Below are 20949 nucleotides of genomic sequence, written 5' to 3' on the forward strand. Positions count from 1 at the left end.
TACAAACATTTATTCATCCAAAATTCTACCTCTTATCTATAAACAAATCCATGCAACAATAGCTTTTCAGTCCGAGTGTCACCCAAAAAATCCCCAAGGGGATTGTATCTTGTTTTAATGTTAATCAAAAAACCTCAACTTTATATTCTTTTCTTTTTATTTCTAACCATGTTAATCTTTAGTTCATTCAAATATTGTCATAGGATCTGTTTTTCTTCATTTCATCTTTATCCCATCACACAGTTCTTCAAGGCTTTAATAAGCCTCTTACAAATCAAGTAGAGAAACATTATCCAGGTCACTCCCTTGATTTGTACTTCTCTCTTAAATTTTAAGTGAATTTAAGCCAGTTTCTTTGGTAAAGCTAGCAAAACATCATTTTTTAAAAGTAATGTCCTGGTCTATCAGTTATACATCCACTTTGAAACCATCTCTATCTTGTCAGATAAAATTTGTTCTATATCTGTCATGTCTTCAATAACATTGAAAAACATTTGGACAACTATTCATAGAAGCAGAAATAATTACTGAAATTGTCGATATTGTTGCTAGCATTTTCTGAATTCATTTTTCAAAAGCCACCTTTGTATAGTCATTGATATAACAATGAATTTTGCAATATTCTACTTGTAAATCTGTCCTCTGCTTAAAAACTTAATCCCCTCTAGTGTCTAGTTTTTGAAATCATGAAATTGCTTACCTTTCTTTAAGATCGTAAAAATCAAAAACAGAATCTAATTCCCATGAAAGGTTTGGGAGTCCTCTATAGTATCACAAGAATAGCAACAACCCCCCCCCCCCCCCGAGCATAGGTCAGGAATCAGCAACCCGCGGCTGTGGAGCTGCATGTGGCTCTTCCATCCCTCTGCTGCGGCTCCCTTTTGCTTGTTGGCTCCACAATTGATAGGTCTTTTGGTTAGGGCAGGTAGAGAAAAAAAAACGCTGCAGGAGGAGACTCTATGAGGGGTGCGGGTGGGAACCGGACTTCTGGTCAGCAGAGGAAAAAGGATGCCGTACTAGGAGGAGACTATGGTGGGGGAATCGGATGCCTGGTCGGCTCCAGAATTGAATGGGGGGGGGGCTTCCAGTTACAACCTTTGTGGCTCTTTTGAGAGTTTAACTTTGCTGACCCCTAGCATAGGTAGTCTTAATGCTTAAGAGCAACATTCCCTATATCTCTGCTCTTAAAAAAGGGTTCTCTGTGAAAGAATTGCAGTCCATTTTTATAGCATCCAGAGTAAGTTTTCCACCCAAAAAACCTGGATTTCTTCGAAAAGAAGTTATAGGAAAAATAGGCAATGAACTGAGTTCAGATCCAGAGCTGTCTTCCTCAGAAGTCATAATGGCCGGTGTGATGGTAGGCAGGTAATCTACTGTGGCATCCTCGAGTGGATTAACCAAGCACTCAGAAAATACTTGGCTTTCATTTGGATCTTCAGGTATAAGTTTCTTGTACAAAGATGGCAACTGATAGCTACCAGTACTATTTGTTATATTGGTAGTCAAAGAATTGCAGTTGTTTGTTCTCATAGATAGTGCTTCTGTCTTGCATATATTTTTGTATATGTGCCCATCCATAAAAGTGAAGCCCTGTCTTTCAATTAAGGTTTCCTTTATTTGTAGAGTTTCGGGGTCTTTAGATCTGACTGGGTGGCTTAAAAACACTGTAGAGTTGGAACTTGATTCATCCTTAAGGTAGAAATTGAGAGAAAATGTGAGTTTGATAATAATATAATATACCTCTCTTTAAATGCAAGCATTTTTGCACAAATGTCACTTTTATATAACTGCTAGGCACAATTTGACATTCGTAAATCCTTGTATAAAGTGGGTTTTTTCACCACTAATGTTTAACAGATTCTGAGGTTTGTACGAGAATGTCACATCAATAAACTTGACACGTGTTTTTCCTCTGAGAGAAACTACTTTCAAGAAGAGGAAATTTTAGAAAACTGAAGCTAAATTACTTATATTTATTCTTTTTTAACTGCAAATTTAAGGAAGATCTTTTTCTATTCAGAGAGAAAAGTCAATCAACTGGGTTGGAGTTATCAAGTAAGTTGGTCTACCTTTGTAGATGTGAATTCTTTTGCCCATGTAGAGTTGGCTGGATCTGGATACCAACCAAATACCAGAGCAGAAAAGAGAGAGAAAATCCTAGTGAGAAAAAAAATAAAACAATGCGGCCTTTAGTTTTAAGTGATAATGCCACAATTGTGGGATGTGAAAATATCTCTAGAAATTATTAAACTACGCAGAGCTATATGAGAGTCTTCGGGCATGAGTACTATACATATAGTCCTCAACTTACAAACACAATTGAGCCCAACATTGTGTTGTTAAGAGAAATTTGTTAAGTTTGTTTGTTTGTTTTGTTTATTGGATTTATATGCAAAGTGAGTCTTGCCCCCATTTTATGACTTTTCTTACCACATTTGTTAAGTGAATCACTGCAGTTGATAAGTTAGTGGTTGTTAAGTGAATCTGGTCTGTTTTTTGGCTGTTTTCAAGACCATTTTCAGGGCCATTTTCAGGCTGGTTTTGGCCCCCAAAACAGCTGGAAAACAGTCCGGAAAACGAGCAGGGGCAGGGCCAGCCAGTGGTGGGATTTGCCGGTTTGCTGAACTGTGCAGAATCTTAACTACCGGTTCGCCCAAACCGGTGAGAACTGGCAGCAGCCCACCTCTGTATAGGGTCTCCCCTTTGACCTGAAGTTGGATTAAAAGACCTCCAAGATCCCTTCCAAATCTGTTATTCTGTTTGTTCGCCATCTTTTTTTTATAAAAATGCAATAAAGGGGAGTATAAATGAATAAATAAATGAAAGAATCATTACTTTTCTCTCTTTTCCAAAACAGGTTTTAGAAGGTGGTGGCTCTATAAGCATTTGATGGGCACCCTTCTCCACATATCTCAATGTATGTATATTTGCCTAAGCTCTTTCTGGTTGGGTTTTGGGCTCTTAGTGGAGTAGTAGACATACAATAAAGGGGTTGCTAAGATGAAAGGAAGAAGCAACGAAAAAGGCAGATAATATTAGAGCATCCATGTTTAAAACAGGGTCTTTTTGTAGACTGCCCCTTTTGCTTCCAAAAATGAAATATTATACTCATGGAACCCTATCAGGCAGTGACATGCGGTGAGGTTTATGGCTGGTGAGGCGAGCGGGCAAAAGCTGCCCTATGTCTGCCAGCGGGGGGGCGCCCTTCGGGAGAGAGCTTTCCTAAAGCCCCAGCGAAGCACAAAGCCCCAGTGCCAGCCTGGTGGCTCCCTACTGGACTCCCATCTATGAGCCGACGCTGATCCACCCAGCCTTCTCACACCCCCTGGCTGCTGCAGCTGTCCCACGGCATCAATCCACAGCCTCAGGCTGAACCGCTGCCTGCCCGAAGCCCCGGCACGGCTTTCCAAAAGCCCTGGCGAAGCCCCGAAGCTTCTCGCCACCGCCGCACTCCACCGCCTCGCCCCCCCACCTCCTCGGATGAACAATCCTCCGCTTTCTTCAGCTCGGATGGAGCTGGGACACCCAAGCTGCTGGCGGCTGAGTGGCCATGATCCCCCCTCCCCAGCCAGCCAGCCCACCCAGCTCATTCCTCCCCCGGTGCAGCGAACTCCAGCGGGCTGGACGTGGGTGCGAGGGGCCTGGCAAAAGAAAGAAAGCGCCAGCCCGCCAGCAGAGGCAGGTAAAGGACCCGCCTCTGCTGGTGGGCTGCCCCTCTCTTCTCAAACAAGCTGCCCTCCCTGCCTCTCCCTCTTTCCTCTCTTCACAAACAAACTCTCAAATTGAGAGTTTGTTTGAGTGAAGTAAACAAACACACACACACACACACAAATTACTTACAATAAAAAATTACTTACAAATTACAATAATTTTGAATTCCTCTTCCCTCCCTCCGACCCACATACTTTTTCCAGCTGTGTCACAGAGGATTTCAACTCTGCTCTTGTCTGCCATGATGAAAATGTAAAAATGTAAAAAGAAAAAGGCAAGAGCTGCTGAGGTCAGGCTGGGTTAGCTGCTGCCAGAATCTTCAATGGATGACTCTGCTTAACTGTTTAAAAAAAGCCTCTAAAAAAAGTGCCCTCTACAGGAGGAGGCGAGAGAACCACGTGCCTCCTCTACATAAGGAATTTTTCTCCTTTTAACCCTTGCTTACCTCTGTTTAAGTGATCATAAAGATAGACTAAATGAGGCACGTGGTTCTCCCACCTCCTCTTGCAGAGGGCACTTTTTAAAGAGGCTTTTTTAAACAGTTAAGCACTAAGCAGAGTCATCCACTGTGACTCTGGCAGCAACTACCTCAGCCTTTTTCCTTTTACATTTTTTTTTCTTTTCATGATGACAGTGGTGAGGCCTTGCCTCCCCTGACTGCACGTCCCTGCTATCAGGTATCTTGCTGAATGCACATGCATATCTAAAGATAAGGAGCTGAAATTTATGGATGCATTGGAACACAACAAAAGTATAGTTAAAGGTAGAGCACCGAGCGGAATCATTAAGAAGAATGAACGTAGTATAATGATCTGATGTTGTTGATAAAGGCAAAATACAGACTGTGTTTGCTGTGGAGGAATTTAGGTTTTTATGGGTCCACGGGCAGCCATTAATAGCTTCCCTGTTGGTATTAAGCTTTTAAAATTAAATAAAAATCATCCCCCTTAACTTTGCCTTACATGTCTCAACTGATTCTGGATATTTTTTTACAATCAAGAGAGTGATTTCCCCTGTGAATTATCCTATTCAATTTTTTGTGTTGTAATTTTATGTCACTCTATATCTATCAAACACTAATCATCTAAAGCAGGGATGTGAAACCTGATTTCATAGCCGTATCTGTTTGACAAGCCTGATCTAAAGAAAGCCATTTTGGTGTATTGATTAAGGCATCAAACCAGAGACTAGGAGCTTGTGAGTTCTAGTCCTGCCTTAGGTCCAAAATTGCTTGGTGACCTTGGGCCAGACAGTTTCCCTCAGCCTTGGGAAGGAGACAATGAAGACAAAGAAACTTTTGAAAAACCTTGCCAAGAAAACTGAACACACCTGTCCAGGCAGTCTCTGGGAACTAGATATGGTTAAACATTAAAAAAAAAATCATCTAAAAAATTTAGGATAACTTACTTTTGCCGAACAGCTGGTATACAGCAAAAGAAGACTGAAAGTCCAATAATAATAGAAATGGCTACAATTGGGACCCAGTCGGTAGCATCTATAAATCCACCTGCTATATTAAGACAAAAGCACAGGTATTAAAACATTACAATTAAGATTAACCAGAATTTAGAAATCTGATTTCTTTTTGAAGGCATTAATTTATTTAGTCTCTTACAACTTTTTTGGATGAGATCCATGATGCATTACTCTGTAAGACACATATGTTACTACAGGTAGTTTCAACTTACGACTGGTTGCTTAATGACCATTCAAAAGCACAATGGGCTTAGAACAGATGGTTTATAGGCCCATAAAGCACTTTTGGTCATCCTAAAATGCCACACCACATCATCACCCACATGGTCACGTAAACACATTTTGGGTATTTGGTAACTGGCTCGTCTTAAGGGTCAAATTGCATGACCGCAATTTGTGATGTTTTTTGCTGGTTTCTAGTAAAAACAACCCTAGCCATTTGAAAGAATGGGTTCACATTTATGACTATGACATTCAGTTAAAGACTGCTGAAAGAAATGTCAAAATCAGATCTGATCACATGAGTGCCTCAACTTATAGCCATAACAACTGGTCCCAATTGTGGTTATATGTCAAGGACTACCCTGTTTCCCCAAAAATAAGACTTCCCCGGATAATAAGCCCAACTGGGCTTATTATCTGGGGAGGTCTTATTTTGGGGGAAACACAGTACCTGTTTATTAAAGCAACCGCCCTGGATACTTTTCTATATAGTAATCCCAGCCTTCCAATTGGAGAAGATAATTTAATAACTTTTGTAGCTTATTATTTAAAAATAAAACTATTTCACCTAACATTTTGACAGATGATAATCTGCCTAACATGAATTTGTTTGGAAAAAAACACTCAACCGTTACTCATAATGGTGACAAATTATAATTACTTTTTATGTAGATCAGCTCTTCATTCCCTTTCGGGCTTTCTCCAGCATTTGTAGAAGCCGTCATCCAAATAACATAGGAAGCACCAGCCTCTATGTTTTTTATATAAAAGGGTTGTGGAGCTGGTTTAGAGAGCTCTGATTAGAAAAATAAAAAGGTGAAAGAATAATTGTTTCACAGCATAAGCTCTTATCAAATCAAGCTGCATAGCTTTGCCTTTGTGATTTAAAGCAGTTTCCATTTCTTTGGGCACAGAGCAATTCTCAAAGCACTCGGTTTCAAGTATTCGGCCTGGCTAGTCTAGTGAAGAGAAGGACCAGGGGAGACAGGATAGCAGTCTTCCAATATTTAAGGGGCTGCCACAGAAAGGAGGAGGGTCAAGCTATTTTCCAAAGCATCTGAAGGCCAGACAAGGAATAATGGATGGAAACTGACCAAGGAGAGATTCAACCTAGAAATAAGGAGGAACTTTCTGACAGTGAGAACAGTCAATCAATGGAACAGCTCACCCTCAGAAATTATGGGAGCTTCATTACTGGAAGCTTTCAAGAAGAGACTGGACTGCCATTTGTCACAAATGGTGTAGGGCCATGATGGCGAACCTATGGCACACGTGCCCAAAGTGGCAGGTGAAGACATGTCACCCAAAACACGCCGCTTTGCCTGTTTGTCTTCTGTGTTTCTGGCATGCATGTGTGCACAATGACCAGCTGTCCGTGTCCACAGCAGTGCTGAAAACAGTTGTGCACATGCGCACTGGTCAGCTGATTGTTGGGTGTGCATGCGTGCCAGAACCCAGAAAGTTCGGCTTTTCCAGAGTGCGATCCCTTCGCGCACATGGCAGTGCTGAAAATCGGCCTGTGCATGTGTGCGGGCCAGCTGACCATCGGGTGCACATGAGCAGTAGAACCCAGAAGATTGGCTTTTCTGAACGACAGCCCTGACATGCGAGCGTGATGTTTCCGCATGACCTTTTCGGCACCGAGTGCTGAAAAGGTTTGCCATCACTGGTGTAGGGTTTCCTGCTTGGGTTGGAGATTGGACTAGAAGACCTACAAGGTCCCTTCCAACTATGTTAATCTGTTATCTGAATACCTTTAATTTCTGACTGAAAGCTATTGATAGAAGAGAATATTTGTAGCCCAGGGTTGAAATGGTGCCCTATAAGCTTTGGTAGGCTTTCTTGCAGGCGTTGCATTACCCAATTAGGTAACATCATCAGTGCTGGAAGGAACTGGAGTTTGTTCTTTTTTTATACCAGTGGCTTGCCCTGTCATTATTGGTAGGCGTGATCTTGGTTGTTCCTTGACTAGGCTATTGTTTACCGTTAGTTTATTTGTCTAAGTTGCTAATCCTTGACTGAAAGTTGCCCACCCCCTCCTTTTTTTAGTACCCTATGCATTTTGCACTTTAAGAATTAAGGTTATTAATTTTTATAAGGTACCTACCGTGGACATCCAGGGGTGTAGAAAAGAATTGTTTCTGCAAATAAATCTTGTAACTAATGATACACCCCATCCTCTGATCTTCTGGAACTTCTCTCCAGGAGACCAAAATACTGCCACCTTCCACAGTTACATTCACAATCTGAGGTCCCGTTAACGGAGCTACAAAGGAAATCTTTGTGAAAAAGTTGATTATCTCAGATCAGAGTTCCTCAATGTTTCTGGCTTTGCAGGCCAATTGGGGAGGACTTTCCGCGTGAGTGGTCGACAATTGCACACATCCATGCGCAACTCCATTTATGTGAGTGGCGTGCACGTGCACCTCTGTTGCTCACTGAAATAGAGCATGTAAAAATTTGCTTGTGCGCATGTGCACTCGCCGACTGTTTCCATGGCCCGGTTGCAAACCCCTCACAGCCCACAGGTTGGCGACCCCTGTCTTAGATGATCTCAGACCTTAAACCAAACCATCTGTTACTTTACCTTTTGCTGAGATATTTTCTGTGGTCGTAGCTGCTTTTCCTGCTCTGTCCCGATAGAGCGCAAACACACTGATGAGGTAGCATACGTTGGGCTTTAAATTCTCTAGAAATTAGAAAGTGGTCTTTCAGGTGGTAGCTGACTGCAGCACTGCACAATTTTAGGAGGGGAGTGGTTTTATTTTTTTCAACGCGATGTTTGCAAATCAGCTATTTATTGGTATAGACATTGAGTCATCCTAGATTCTAGATTTAGACAATGATATCTAATGGTACTGCTGGAAGCTAATAATTTTTGTTCTTAGTTTGCCCCCCTCCCCAAATCTGGGTGACTTTTAGTTGTGTGAACTTCAATTCCCATAATTTCCCAGTCATTGCTTCTTGGTCCTCTATCCTAAAGGCCACATGTTTCAGGTATGTTTTCTGTCTCTCAGATAAATTTAGGAAAGATTTGGACTTGAGGGATAAAAGGGTATGCAAACTTGCTTCTGCTGGATTGATTATCAATAAGAAAATATTATTTTGTTCATTAGCAAAACTAAAGCTCTTCTTTTTCTGAAGTTTGCAGAACGAAAGTATAAGATCAAATCAGATGCAACATGCGTTCTTGTAAAACTATCAATCTGTAGATTAAAAGCCTTGAGAAAAGACTTTAGGACACGGGTTGTAAAATGCATCATGAAGTATGAAAAACAGTCGTAAGTTACTTCTTTTAACTGCTGTTTTAACTTCAGACAGTCAGTAAATGAACAGTTGTAAATTGAGGATTGCCTGTAATCCATTCTAGCATATAAACTATCACAGGAGTGTCAAATTTAAGGCCTGCGGACCAGATCTGACCCATGGGGTGTTAGATGTGGCCCATGGGGCTGTCCTAGAAACAGTGAAGGATCAGCCCAAGGTCCCTCTGCCAGCAAAAACGGAGCTCGGGGGGATCAAACGTGGCCCTCCCAAAGTCCGTTTTCGCTGGCAGAGGGCTGCAGGAGGATGTTCCCATTCCAGCCCGGGCTACCACACAAGTGATGTCGAGTTGGCCATGCCCACTCGGCCCCCCAAAGTCGAACGCAACCCTGACGCGGCCCTCAATGAAATTGAGTTTGACACCCCTGATCTATTACATTGGGTTGAGGAAGGTTGTACTGACTTGCTGTTTAATGCTGACTTAAATGTGTGAATGTTTAAAAGCAACACTCATTTGTAATTGCTTGTCTGAACTATCTCGTTAGCAAGGTGTGTTTCCTGTGGGATATGGCTTACCTTTTATCACTGTGCAATTAGAAACAGGAATTTTAAACCAGGTCGGGGAGATGTTGTTCCTGTGATAGTCTTGAGGGATCTCTACCCATTCAACTATGTATCCATTGATGAAAGAGGGTGGTGCTGAAGGTGCTTCCCATTCAACAACGATTCTCTCATTCTCCATGGTTGTGGCAGACACCTGGTTAGGTGGTAGCAGTTCTTTGAAGAAGAAGAAGAAACAATAGCTTTATTCAGCTCATCTGGAATGCAACTTCATCAGCCCTGGAGACATTTAAATTAGAAATGGAAGTTACGCTCATAGAGATGTTAGTAAGATGAAATAAGATTTGGAACTCCACAATGGAACTATAAGTAATCAGTGATCTGTAATATTGAACTAAAAAAATTCAGAATTAATAGGTAATGCAAAAGAAAATTAAACTGAATTATCCTTATCTGTTGAGTTGGTACTACTGTACTATGTTATATGATGAAGGAATCTGTTTCATGCATACTATTTAGTATGAATCAAAGCAAAATCCACCCTGGAATTCTTTCTGTGGCTAATAACTGAGGCCAATAACTAATATTCAATTAACTTAATGAGGGTTTAAGTTCTGAAGAAAAAAAAAAGGACCTTACCTGTAATTCCCAATTTTGTGGTTATGTAGACAGATGGGGAGACGCCCCGTGAATTCTTCGAATTAAGTGTTATGTTATAATCTGCCTTAAGGGAGACATGCGAGAAAACAGTGTGGGTGGTCACACTCATGTCTGCAGTTTTTGGTGGCATCTGGTTGAGATTTTGAAATATCACTTGATATTGAAAGTTTTGGCTTATTATTCCTTGTACATTTTTGGACTGTAAAAAAACAAAAACAAACATTTTGCATGTTAGTTTAGTGTCATGCCCCAATACAGGGCAACTGCACCAGAACAGGAAACACATTGGGTCCAAAAATTCACTCTATCATGAAGATGTATCCTTCTCTGTTTGATTTTTCTCCACAGCTGGCCAAAGAGGGCCTAGGGTAGAGAAGGGGGCGGGTCTTCTGTAGCTTTCTGGCAGACGAAGAAGGTACTTTTTGACTCCATCTGTTAAGGCTCCACTTTTGCGCAGGAAAATGCAGCAGTGATGGCTGCATTCTTCCACAACTATATTATGAATTGCAGATACCTCCTTTCCAGTGGTGGATTCAACATTTTTTACTACCAGTTCTGTGGGCATGGCTTGGTGGGCATGGCAGGGGAATGAGACTGTACAATCTCCATTTCCACCCCACTCCTGAGGAAAGGACACTGTAAAATCCCCATTCCCGCCCCACCCCACTAAGCTGCTTGGTAGCTTCGTTCTGTGCAGGGCAACAAAGGAAGACCCAGCCGATCAGCTGGGACTCTGATCAGCTGGGACTCGGGAGACAACAAAAAGATGGGGGCGGGGCCAGTCAGAGGTGCCAGTTCGCCGAACTACTCAAAACCTCTGCTACCAGTTCATCAGAACTGGCCAGAACTGGCTGAATATCACCTCTACTCCTTTCCCCATTTCCTTTTTTAAAATCAGAATAAGATGCATACAAAAAGGTTTACCTTCCAGAAGAGAGTAATGTTCTGCATTTTGGAAGAGGTCTCCTTTAAATACCAGACATCAACAGGTTCAAACGGCACTGAGAACCAAGAAAAATGTCCTTAGAAAGTAATGTTTATATCAATTTGGGAGCAAAGTTTGCCAAGAAAAAAATGGAAGAATGCTATGAATAATTGGCAATCAAGGATTTACTCATTCTAGCAAAAGAAGTAATGATTTACCCTTACCAACTTTGGTAACCAAAGTTACCAAAACTCAGACCACAGATAGAAATTCTTCAAAGTATGATTCAGTGGGTCTTCATCATTTTTAGTATCTTTAAAAGGGGAAGGGCTGAGAGATATCAATATGCCCTGCCACCCGATTCATTTTCTATTTTTTTCCAAATATCTACAGGTAGATCTCAACTTACAACAGTTTGTTTAATAACCATATGAAGTTACAACAGCATCGCAAAGAAGTGATTTATGACCATTTTTCACACGACTGTTGCAGCATCCTCATGGTCATGTGATCAAAATTCAGACGCTTGGCAAGTGATTCATATTTATGGAGGGTTGCAGTGTCCCAGGGTCATTTGATCACCTTTTGCAACCTACTGACAAGCCAGGTCAATGGGGGAGCCAGATTCACTTAATGACTGTATTACTAAATGAACTGCAGTGTTTCACTTAACAACTGTGGTAAAAAGGGCAAAATTCATTTAACAAATGTCTCACTTAGCAACAGAAATTTTGGGCTCAATTGTGGTCATAAGTTGAAGATTACTTATATATTAGTATCCTATCTGCAATAAGGGATACAGATAATCCTCTACGTACAGCCACAATCGAACCCTGAATGTATGTTGCTAAGTGAGACATTTGTTGAGGGAGTTTTGCCCCATTTTACAACATTTCTTGCCATTGTTGTTAAGTGAATCACTGCAGTTGACAGGGTTTGAACAGTCACTAAATGAACTGCTTTAAATTGAGTACTAACTGTAATTGGTCTCAGGTGATCTCAGTCTCAGCTTAGAGAAGGAGCCATGCTGGATGAGATGTTGAAGTTGGAGCCATTCCAAATAAACCATAAGCAGCATATATATATATATATATATATATATATATATATATATATATATGTATATGTATATGTATATGTATATGTATATGTATATGTATATGTATATGTATATGTATATGTATATGTGTATGTATGTATGTATGTATGTATGTATGTATGGTATGTATGTATGTATGTATGTATGTGTATATGTATATGTATATACGTATATGTTGTATTTGTGCTGATAAATAAATAAAGGGAGGCTAGTATAGATCTATTTCAAGCTATTTAGCTCTCATCAGCTAGCCATACCCTTACTGGGATTTGAACCTGGGCTATATTACATACTAAGCAGAGATCATCAGAGATCGTTCTTGCACGAAGCCTGAAGATGACGAATGAGACTTCATCGAAACGTCGCCAAGACACCTCCAATTTTATGCGGGAGAAAACCCGAATAACCAAAGACATACATATGTATGTATGTATGTATGTATGTATGTATGTATGTATGTATGTATGTATATATATATATATGTGTGTGTGTGTGTGTGTGTGTGTGTGTGTGTATATATATATACACACACACACACACACACATATTTATATATACATACACACACACACACACACACACACACACATATATATATATATACACATACATATATATATATATATACATATATATATATATGCATATATATACGTATGTACGTATGTACGTATGTATGTATGTATGTATGTATGTATATATATGTGTGTGTGTGTGTGTGTGTGTGTATATATATATATATACACACACACACACACACACATATTTATATATACATACACACACACACACACACACACACACACACACACACACACATATATATATACACATACATATATATATATATATACATATATATATATATGCATATATATACGTATGTACGTATGTATGTATGTGTGTATGTCTGGACTTATAATATATATATATATGGCACCAACTTCAACATCTCATATATATAAGCAAAGTTCCAACTTAAGCATTATCCTCGCCCCTAAATATGTCATTGAAGCCCAATAGATTACAGAGGCACTCTTAAAATTAATTTAAAAAATGAGTGACCAGCAGGGTTTGTTTGGAAATGTGTCTGCCAATAAACAAAGCTTTAAGATTAATTTTAAGGGGGATAGTGAACACCCACAAATATATTAGAAGTGGTGGAACAAAGTAACCTTCCTTATTTGTCCTAGAAAATGGAATTTGACTGCTATCAATCCCACCATTTTGTGAATGAGCAAATGCCTGTGGCAGCCATTTTCTGAGAGTGCTTTCCTTCCCTCTCTCACTTAGTTTTTTAGGACATTAAAAATATTTTTTTAATTTTTCCCTAAGTTCCTATGACATTACAGCAGTGTTTCTCAACCTTGGCAACTTGAGCATTTGCTGGCTGGGGAATTCTGGGAGTTGAAGTCCGGACATCTTCAAGTTGCTAAGGTTGAGAAACACTGCATTACAGCCTGGCCTTAATTAGTTTATCCATGACTTATTTTTATGTCAGTAATAAAATAAATGTTAGACATGTGGAGTTATTATTTTATTACCTGCTTCTGTTTGAAATGCTGTGCTCCAATCACTCCATAAACCCCTTTCCAGAAGAAGCCTGCAGGAAACTTGGAATTCATATTTTGTCTTGGGCTGTAGGTCATGAAGATCGTACCTTTTAGCGTTGAGATTTTCAAGCTAGTATGAAAAGGAGATGAAAGCCCTCATATACAACTTAATAAAGGTGTTTTTCTTTGGTAATTTCACTGAGAGACAGAAAAGCTCTATTTACACTCAACAGAACCCTGCAACAGTCCTGTAAGTGCTATAACAGTGGTTCCCAAACTTGGCAACTTTAAGACTTGTGGACTTCAACTCCCAGAATTCTCCAGCCAGCAGAGGGTTAGGGTTAGGGTTAGCAGAGCTGGCTGGAGAATTCTGGGAATTGAAGTCCACAAGTCTTAAAGTTGCCAAGTTTGGGAACCACTGTGCTATAAGATGCCTTAGTTGGGCACTGCAAGAGGCTCTTCTAAATTAAAAGCCAGACCTGGCCCAAGCATTCACCTTTGTTCCTAATTACCTGCTGGGACCAAAGCTTCATTGTTTTGTAAACACAAATCTCCATCTTGTTTCTTCTCCATATAGACGTGTGAGGCTGCTTTAAAGTTGTCTGTCACTAATGAACAATTACTAGGTCGGTTAGGACCTCACTGATGGAACAAGGCAGAATTGCAAAACTATTTTTATCATTGGTTGGATTCAGACATTGCACGACTGTATCATGCCATTCTTAACTGTTGTTACCTGAAGATGCCACATTGGTTGCAACACATTATGCCAGCAAAGCGACATGAAAATGTTTGCAGCTTTGCTTGCATTTTGGCTTCCAAGCACCACGCAAGCATTGGGTTTGGCAATGAAGTGAAATCAGCAGTTGGACAGGCCTAATTTTTTTTAAAAAAATTATTCTATGTTTGGATGACTTTGAGGCTAGAGGTGGATGCCTTTTCCCTTGCAGCAGCTTAATGTATCTATTTTTGAGAATAGAATAGAATAGTTGGAAGGGACCTATTCTAGTCCAACCCCCTGCTTAGGCAGGAAACGCTATACCATTTCAGACAAATGATTGTCCAATCACTTCTTAAAAACTTCTAGTGGAGCATTCACAACTTCTGGAGGCAAGTTGTTCCACTGATTAATTGTTCTAACTGTCAGGAAATTTCTCCTTAGTTCTAGGTTGCTTCTTTCCTTGATTCGTTTCCAACCATTGCTTCTTGTCCTGCCTTCAGGTGTTTTGGAGAATAGCTTGACTCCCTCTTCTTTCCTCCCTTAGTGTGTGTGTGTGTGTGTGTGTGTGTGTATGTATGTGTGTGGTGGGGGAGAACCATACCATGTTTTGCCATCAAATTGTGCAAGCATGATCTGGAAAGTTGCTGGAGACCACAATATCAGGACTGAACAAGATTATAACATGCCTGGGAGAGTTGCTCACCTCTGTACTAAGCTCCCTGTTTCTATATCCTGTACTTAGTTTATAGAGCACAAGTGCTCAATGCACAAAGCATGTTAAGCCAAAACTCAATTGTATTACAACTTAGTAAGATATATGCGTTTACTCGTGGTCAGCTGGAGAACTATTTGCTTTCTTTTGGTGCAAAGAAGCATTCTGGATGCCATCTTGCATCTTGTATCCACCAAAAGATTTAGAAAATGTGCAGAAGAGCAGATAGAGATCATGCTACTGATGTTGGTTAGTAGGTATGCATTTGGAAGTATGTGTTAAATTAATGACAGATTATGAATCTGGAATTAAAAATGAGATGGGTGCAGTATTAAAGATATACACTCCCTAGTTGAGTAAGAACAAAAGTATGACTTAATATCCTGCTATAAACCTTGCCTCCGGGGACATGATTTAGATTGGAAAGCACCAGAAAGCACCAACAATCTGCTCCTCTTGCATAATTATAAAGAATAAAATATCCTTACTTTCTCTCTTTATTTGTATTGTCCAAACCCTGTAATAAAGCAATTTCATTTCATTTCAACATTCCTACCGTAATCCAGGAATTACTGTGGATAGGTTGGTATCTCAGTCTAAAGCCCTGTGTTTCTTGCTGATCTTGCCAGAAGATGGTACAATTTTGGGGAACAAAGGCATCGCAGCTTACTGAGAGGTTCACAGGAGGGTGAGGCTTCACTGTGTTGTGATGATCAGTGATGCACCAATGTGAACAAAAACACAACATTATTTTTGGTAATAAAATTATGAGCCATAATATTAACAATACTATAAGAATTCTCAAGACCAGACTGACTAATCCTATATCTTGTTACATGCAGTTATATGTTAGATCAGGGCTGTCAAACTCACAGGCCGCGGGCCAGATGTGTAATGCGCTGGCCATGCCCATGCCTGGTTTAGCGAAGGGGGAAAGTCCTGATATGTCATGTAACACCGTCGTGATGACACAAGTTTGACACCCTTGTGTTAGATGCTTCTGAAAAGACCATAAGTGGGAGACGAGAAAAATACAATCACCTATTTATCACCTTGAAAATTATATTCAGCGATTCACTGTCTATAATCCTAGAAGGGTCACATATTCCCATTGCTTTATATCAGTTTAGTTTAGTTTATTTGGTCTTGTATGCCGCCCACTCCCGAAGGACTCCGGGCGGCTTTACAATAGACAAGGGAAGGGGATAAATAGACAAAACAACACTTTAAAAAACACAACATTCACAAGAGGTAGTCAACCTTTTTATACCTACCGCCCACTTTTGTATCTCTGTTAGTAGTAAAATTTTCTAACCGCCCACCAATTCCATAGTAATGGTGATTTATAAAGTAGGGAAGTAACTTTACTTTATAAAATTTATAAAGCAGAGTTACAGTAAACACCTACTGCCCACTATGAAAGCTGGAACACCCACTAGTGGGCGGTAGGGACCAGGTTGACTACCACTGCTTTATATAATCTATCTATTTCCTTGTTCCAATCATCTCTTCGTTAAACCTTAACTGTTCGAAGTTACAATGGCACTGGGAAAAAATGTGACTTACAACTGGTCCTTCCATTCAATGACCATTGCAGCATCCACACAGACATGTGATCAAAATTAGGGTGCTTGGCAACCGCATGCATTTTACAATGGTTGCAGCATCCTGGGATCATATGATCATCATTTCTGACCTTCCCAGCTGGCTTCTGACAAGCAAAGTCGGGGGGGGGGGATAGCCTGATTCACTTAACAACCAGGTGATTCGCTTAAACAACTAGACTGATTTGCTTAACAACGGGGGCAAAAAAAAGGATTGTAAAATCGGGTGTGACTCACTTAACGTATCTTGCTTAGCAAGAACAGACATCCTTTTTCCAATTGTCATTAAGTCAAGGAGCATCTTTACAATTTCACAAGCAAATCATACACACTTGATATTGTTTGTCTTCAAGAGGCATGCATTTGTAAAGCTGAGTCCAAAAATTCCAAAAGCAGTCAGGTTGGAAAACACACAGAGTTATACTTTCTTATTGTTTAAAGATCAGTGGCAGAAACCTGACTTTTTAGTAGTGTTAGCCCACCCATGGAACTCAAAATAAGACTCATGAGGGCCCCTTCATTTTATCCCAATTAACATTATTATGTAATATAGCTTGGGCTAGAGATAATGAATAAAACAATGTCATACAGAAAGCTCCAAGACCAGGTGAGGAGTCCTCTCTGACTGCAGTCCTATATCACACTGGGTTTCCTGGGGTCTGTATTCTGTATGCAACACTTGCAGGCATTTCTACATCACTTTGGTTTAAACACCATCAAAAGGGCCACCTCCAAAGGCAATTTATCAAGGGTTGCAAAATACTACCAGTATTTAGCAAAGGCAGCAAAAAGACTTTCAATACAAGAGTTGTTTTAGTTGAGCTGACTGACTAATTAGAAATTGAATCTTCCCTCAAAATATTATTTCCAATAATTTATCTGAGTTCCTGATAATTACCAATGTCTATTAATGTGAACTGCATTGGTTCAGATGAATTGCTCCCAAGTTTATTTGTGGCTTTGACCACAACTGTATAAGTAGTTTCAAAGTCCAGCTTTTTCCTGAGATCTACTGTGTTAACTGTAGTGCTAGTTTTTTCTCCCAAGACTGTCCCATTGGAGGTTTCATTTGTTACCCTGCAACAAAAAAGGAAACTGAGATTAACAGTGTGAATGATCTTTTCTCCTCCCCCTCCTTCCCCTTCCCACTTTCCTTCCTTCCTTCTTTTTTCCTTGCCTAGGTTTATTTTACACCTATATAAAATTGTATGACAGTCACATAAATTATATTACCACCTAAATGTTCAGTTCATAAATAAAGACTTGTTTCTTTGTATGTGACTTGAATCTGACACTTTTTATTATAATATAATACACACACACACACACACACACACACCAATTCGAATCAAATAAAAGAATTGGCATTTTTATTATATCAAAGACTCCACCCCAAACCTCTGGTGCATCTAAAAATTATCAATATTCATGTGATATAACCCGAGTCTGTAACAGCCCCCAGAGATATTAAACTAAAGGGCCAAAAGGGGGAAGTGTGTTATCATAAGCCATGATATCTGTCTACGATTGGATACAATTACATTCTGCCAACCATCAAGAAAATCTTCTGAATGGAACAGATGATTAGAAAAGGGAAGAGGAGATAGAGAACTTTTATCCCTGGACTTTCTACTAATATAAAGATAAATTGTGAGAGACAGCCATCGATTTTAAAGCCACAGAGGTTAAAGAGGAAGCAACAATATCAGCTGGATCTGGTTATTGAAGAACATCCAACCTAACTTCCAACCTCAGAACAATTTATTAAGGTGAAGGACCTTATTCCTTTTGTAGAATTAAATAAGGTTCAACTCATCATAGACTATGCCTCAGACTTTACAATATTTTGAATTACCCTAAGAATGGGAGCAAATCCTCAAAAAATGCTTGCAGAGCAAAGGTGGATGTCAGGGTATTTAAGCTCTAATGGTTGGCAACCATGGCCAATATTTTGATCAAAGCTAGCTCAAATTCCACTCATTTCATCCCAGGTGGTGCATAAGAAAATGGAAACAAAGATGAAGTGATAAGGCAGAATTGGCCAGATGTAAACTTAATTATAAGGGAGACAGAACTTACTTACCATAGGGTATAGGTAGTAAACAGATAGGTATAATATCCTTTATCCCAAGAACAAATGGTGGGTCCATATTTTCCATACTGGGCACATGACACATTTTTTGGTTGATCTGGAGCAACTTAAAAAAGAAAAATAGTCAACAGCTGAGATGGGTGGAAATGACGCTTGGTTTGAATCTTTGTTGCTTAGAAACATTATTGTTTAAGAGTCTGTTTGAACATTCTAGTGTTCAGTGAATCCATGCATCAAACCTCCTTGAGGAAAGACCTGTCATGTGTACAGTAATAATACATATATTCCACCAAGGAAGTGAGACATAAGTTATTAAGATTTCATCTTATTTTCCCCATTAATTCAGGAGAGATAATATTGTCAAAAAATAGCTTGGTTTTGTGGTGGTTTTCTTATATGGATCTGATGAGGGCAAGTGGGTTGCTGAACATTGCAACAAAGAGTAGTGGTAAAGGTAAAGGTTCCCCTCACACATATGTGCTAGTCATTCCTGACTCTAGGGGGCAATGCTCATCTCTGTTTCAAAGCTGAAGAGCCAGTGCTGTCCGAAGATGCCTCTGCGGTCAAGTGGCCGGCATGACTAAACGCCGAAGGTGCACGGAATCTCTGTTACCTTCTCACCAAAGGTGGTTCCTATTTTTCTACTTGCATTTTTATGTCCTTTCGAACTGCTAGGTTAGCAGAAGGTGGGACAAGTAAGAGGAGCTCACTCCGTTATGTGGTGCTAGGGATTTGAACTGCCAAACTGCCGACTTTCTGATTGATAAGCTCAGCGTCTTAGCCACCACGTCCCTTAGCCACCACATCCCTTAGCCGCTACGTTCCTTAAACGTAGATATGTAGGTAAACATGGATATGTTCATATGTGACTCTTGTTCTTCTCACTGCAGTCCTCTTTTTGCTAAATAATCCAGCTAAAGTCAAACACTTTATAGCATAAAAGTGGAAAGATGAAAGGCTGTATCTTATTTTCGTAGGCAAAGCCTTGGTGGGAGTTATTAATTTTAAATAGAAAAGAAAATAGGACCGGCAGTGAGATGAACAAGACTTATCAAAAAAAATCAGAGAACGAGATAACAGCACATTTCTCTATTCAAAATTTTGATTAGAATTGATTATAACACATAAGCATTTTTATTAGGTATAACTTGGTCAAAGGCAAGAATTCTTTTTTTTTTGTCCGATGGCCATATTGAGCAAAACACCCATCTCACGAAAGGCAAAATCTGCCTTTCCTCAGTTGCTTCTATTATTCTAATGTTATTTTTCTCCTATTAATTTATCCCACCATTTCATTATGTCTCACTGACTACATAAAACCATAACAGAACAAATTCCCTTCCCATATTCCTCTGTACATAGTTAACAAAAGTTTTAAAAAGCTTCTTACTTCCAACAACAACATAAATTCCGCATATGCGCTGTGGTCTCGGTGCTTTGCAATCGCATTCAAATGTCTGCCTCCCAAAAGTATTCAGTAGAATCTGGGCCCTGATTGAAGAATTCGGAGAGCTGCTGCTACTGATAATAGAGTGGTTGTGTAACAAAACGATGTTACAATGCCTACGGTAGAAGCTCTTGTTTAGCCAGCAGGACAGATCCACTGTTGATTTTAATGACAGCTCCGTGCCATTTGCACTCATGTGTCCCCTGGAAGCCAGGAAAGAAATCAACAAGGAGGACAGTTAAGGTGCAGGATTTTTCATGTTATTATTTTACTCTTTTATGATTATTGTATTTATTGGTTTTCCTTTTGGGAGCCGCCAAGAGTTGAGGCTATGTAAAAAAGGAGCCGTATAAATCTTTTAATAAACAAATATTAACTTCTTGCAACAGAAATAAACTGGGTTTTGGACACCGTGTTTTGCCCTGTGCCAGTAAAAATGCTTGTGTAGAGTCCCCGAATATGGCAAAACAAACAGCCCACAAAAAGGACATCTACAGAAGGAGTAAAAAAGAAAATGGGGAAAAAATCAGAACAACAGCAGAACTCCATAGTCAACCATCTTGGTTTTGTTAACATCACATGGCTTCCATTTAGGGGTGGTATTCAGCCAGTTCAGAGTGGTTCGGGCGAACCGGTAGTTCCGACAATCACCTGAGCGCGAACCAGTTCGCTCCGACGATCAGGTGCCTGCCCCTGCGCTTATACTGACCTATATTTCCTTTGTTTGAAGCCCAGCTGATAGGCACGGCAGAGCGGATTGCCCGCCTCAGCTGTTTTACTCACCGGGGCTGCAGTAGAAGGTACGTTTTTGAGCTGTTTTCAAATGCACTGCGTGCGCACGAAGGATGTATTTCACGTATGCGCAAGCAAAGTGAGCACACGCTCAGTGAACCGGTTACACT

The 20949-nt window shown here is 40.0% G+C and overlaps 1 protein-coding gene across 1 annotated transcript; it reads right to left on the bottom strand.

The window, feature by feature from the left end:
- Positions 1-1048: 1048 nt before the first annotated feature.
- On the bottom strand, positions 1049-20817 carry IL12RB2 (interleukin 12 receptor subunit beta 2). Its single transcript, XM_032217357.1, has 14 exons — positions 19991-20817; positions 18592-18706; positions 17407-17585; positions 15461-15603; positions 13463-13601; positions 10819-10895; positions 9874-10093; positions 9250-9450; positions 7997-8098; positions 7517-7675; positions 6071-6205; positions 5119-5221; positions 2070-2157; positions 1049-1689 (listed from the first exon to the last, which is right to left on the bottom strand). The coding sequence occupies exons 1-14, from the start codon at positions 20241-20243 to the stop codon at positions 1171-1173; spliced, it is 2433 nt and encodes an 810-aa protein (XP_032073248.1). The 5' UTR covers positions 20244-20817; the 3' UTR covers positions 1049-1170.
- Positions 20818-20949: the final 132 nt, after the last annotated feature.

This window comes from Thamnophis elegans, chromosome 5, assembly GCF_009769535.1.
Source record: "Thamnophis elegans isolate rThaEle1 chromosome 5, rThaEle1.pri, whole genome shotgun sequence".
NCBI lineage: Eukaryota > Metazoa > Chordata > Lepidosauria > Squamata > Colubridae > Thamnophis > Thamnophis elegans.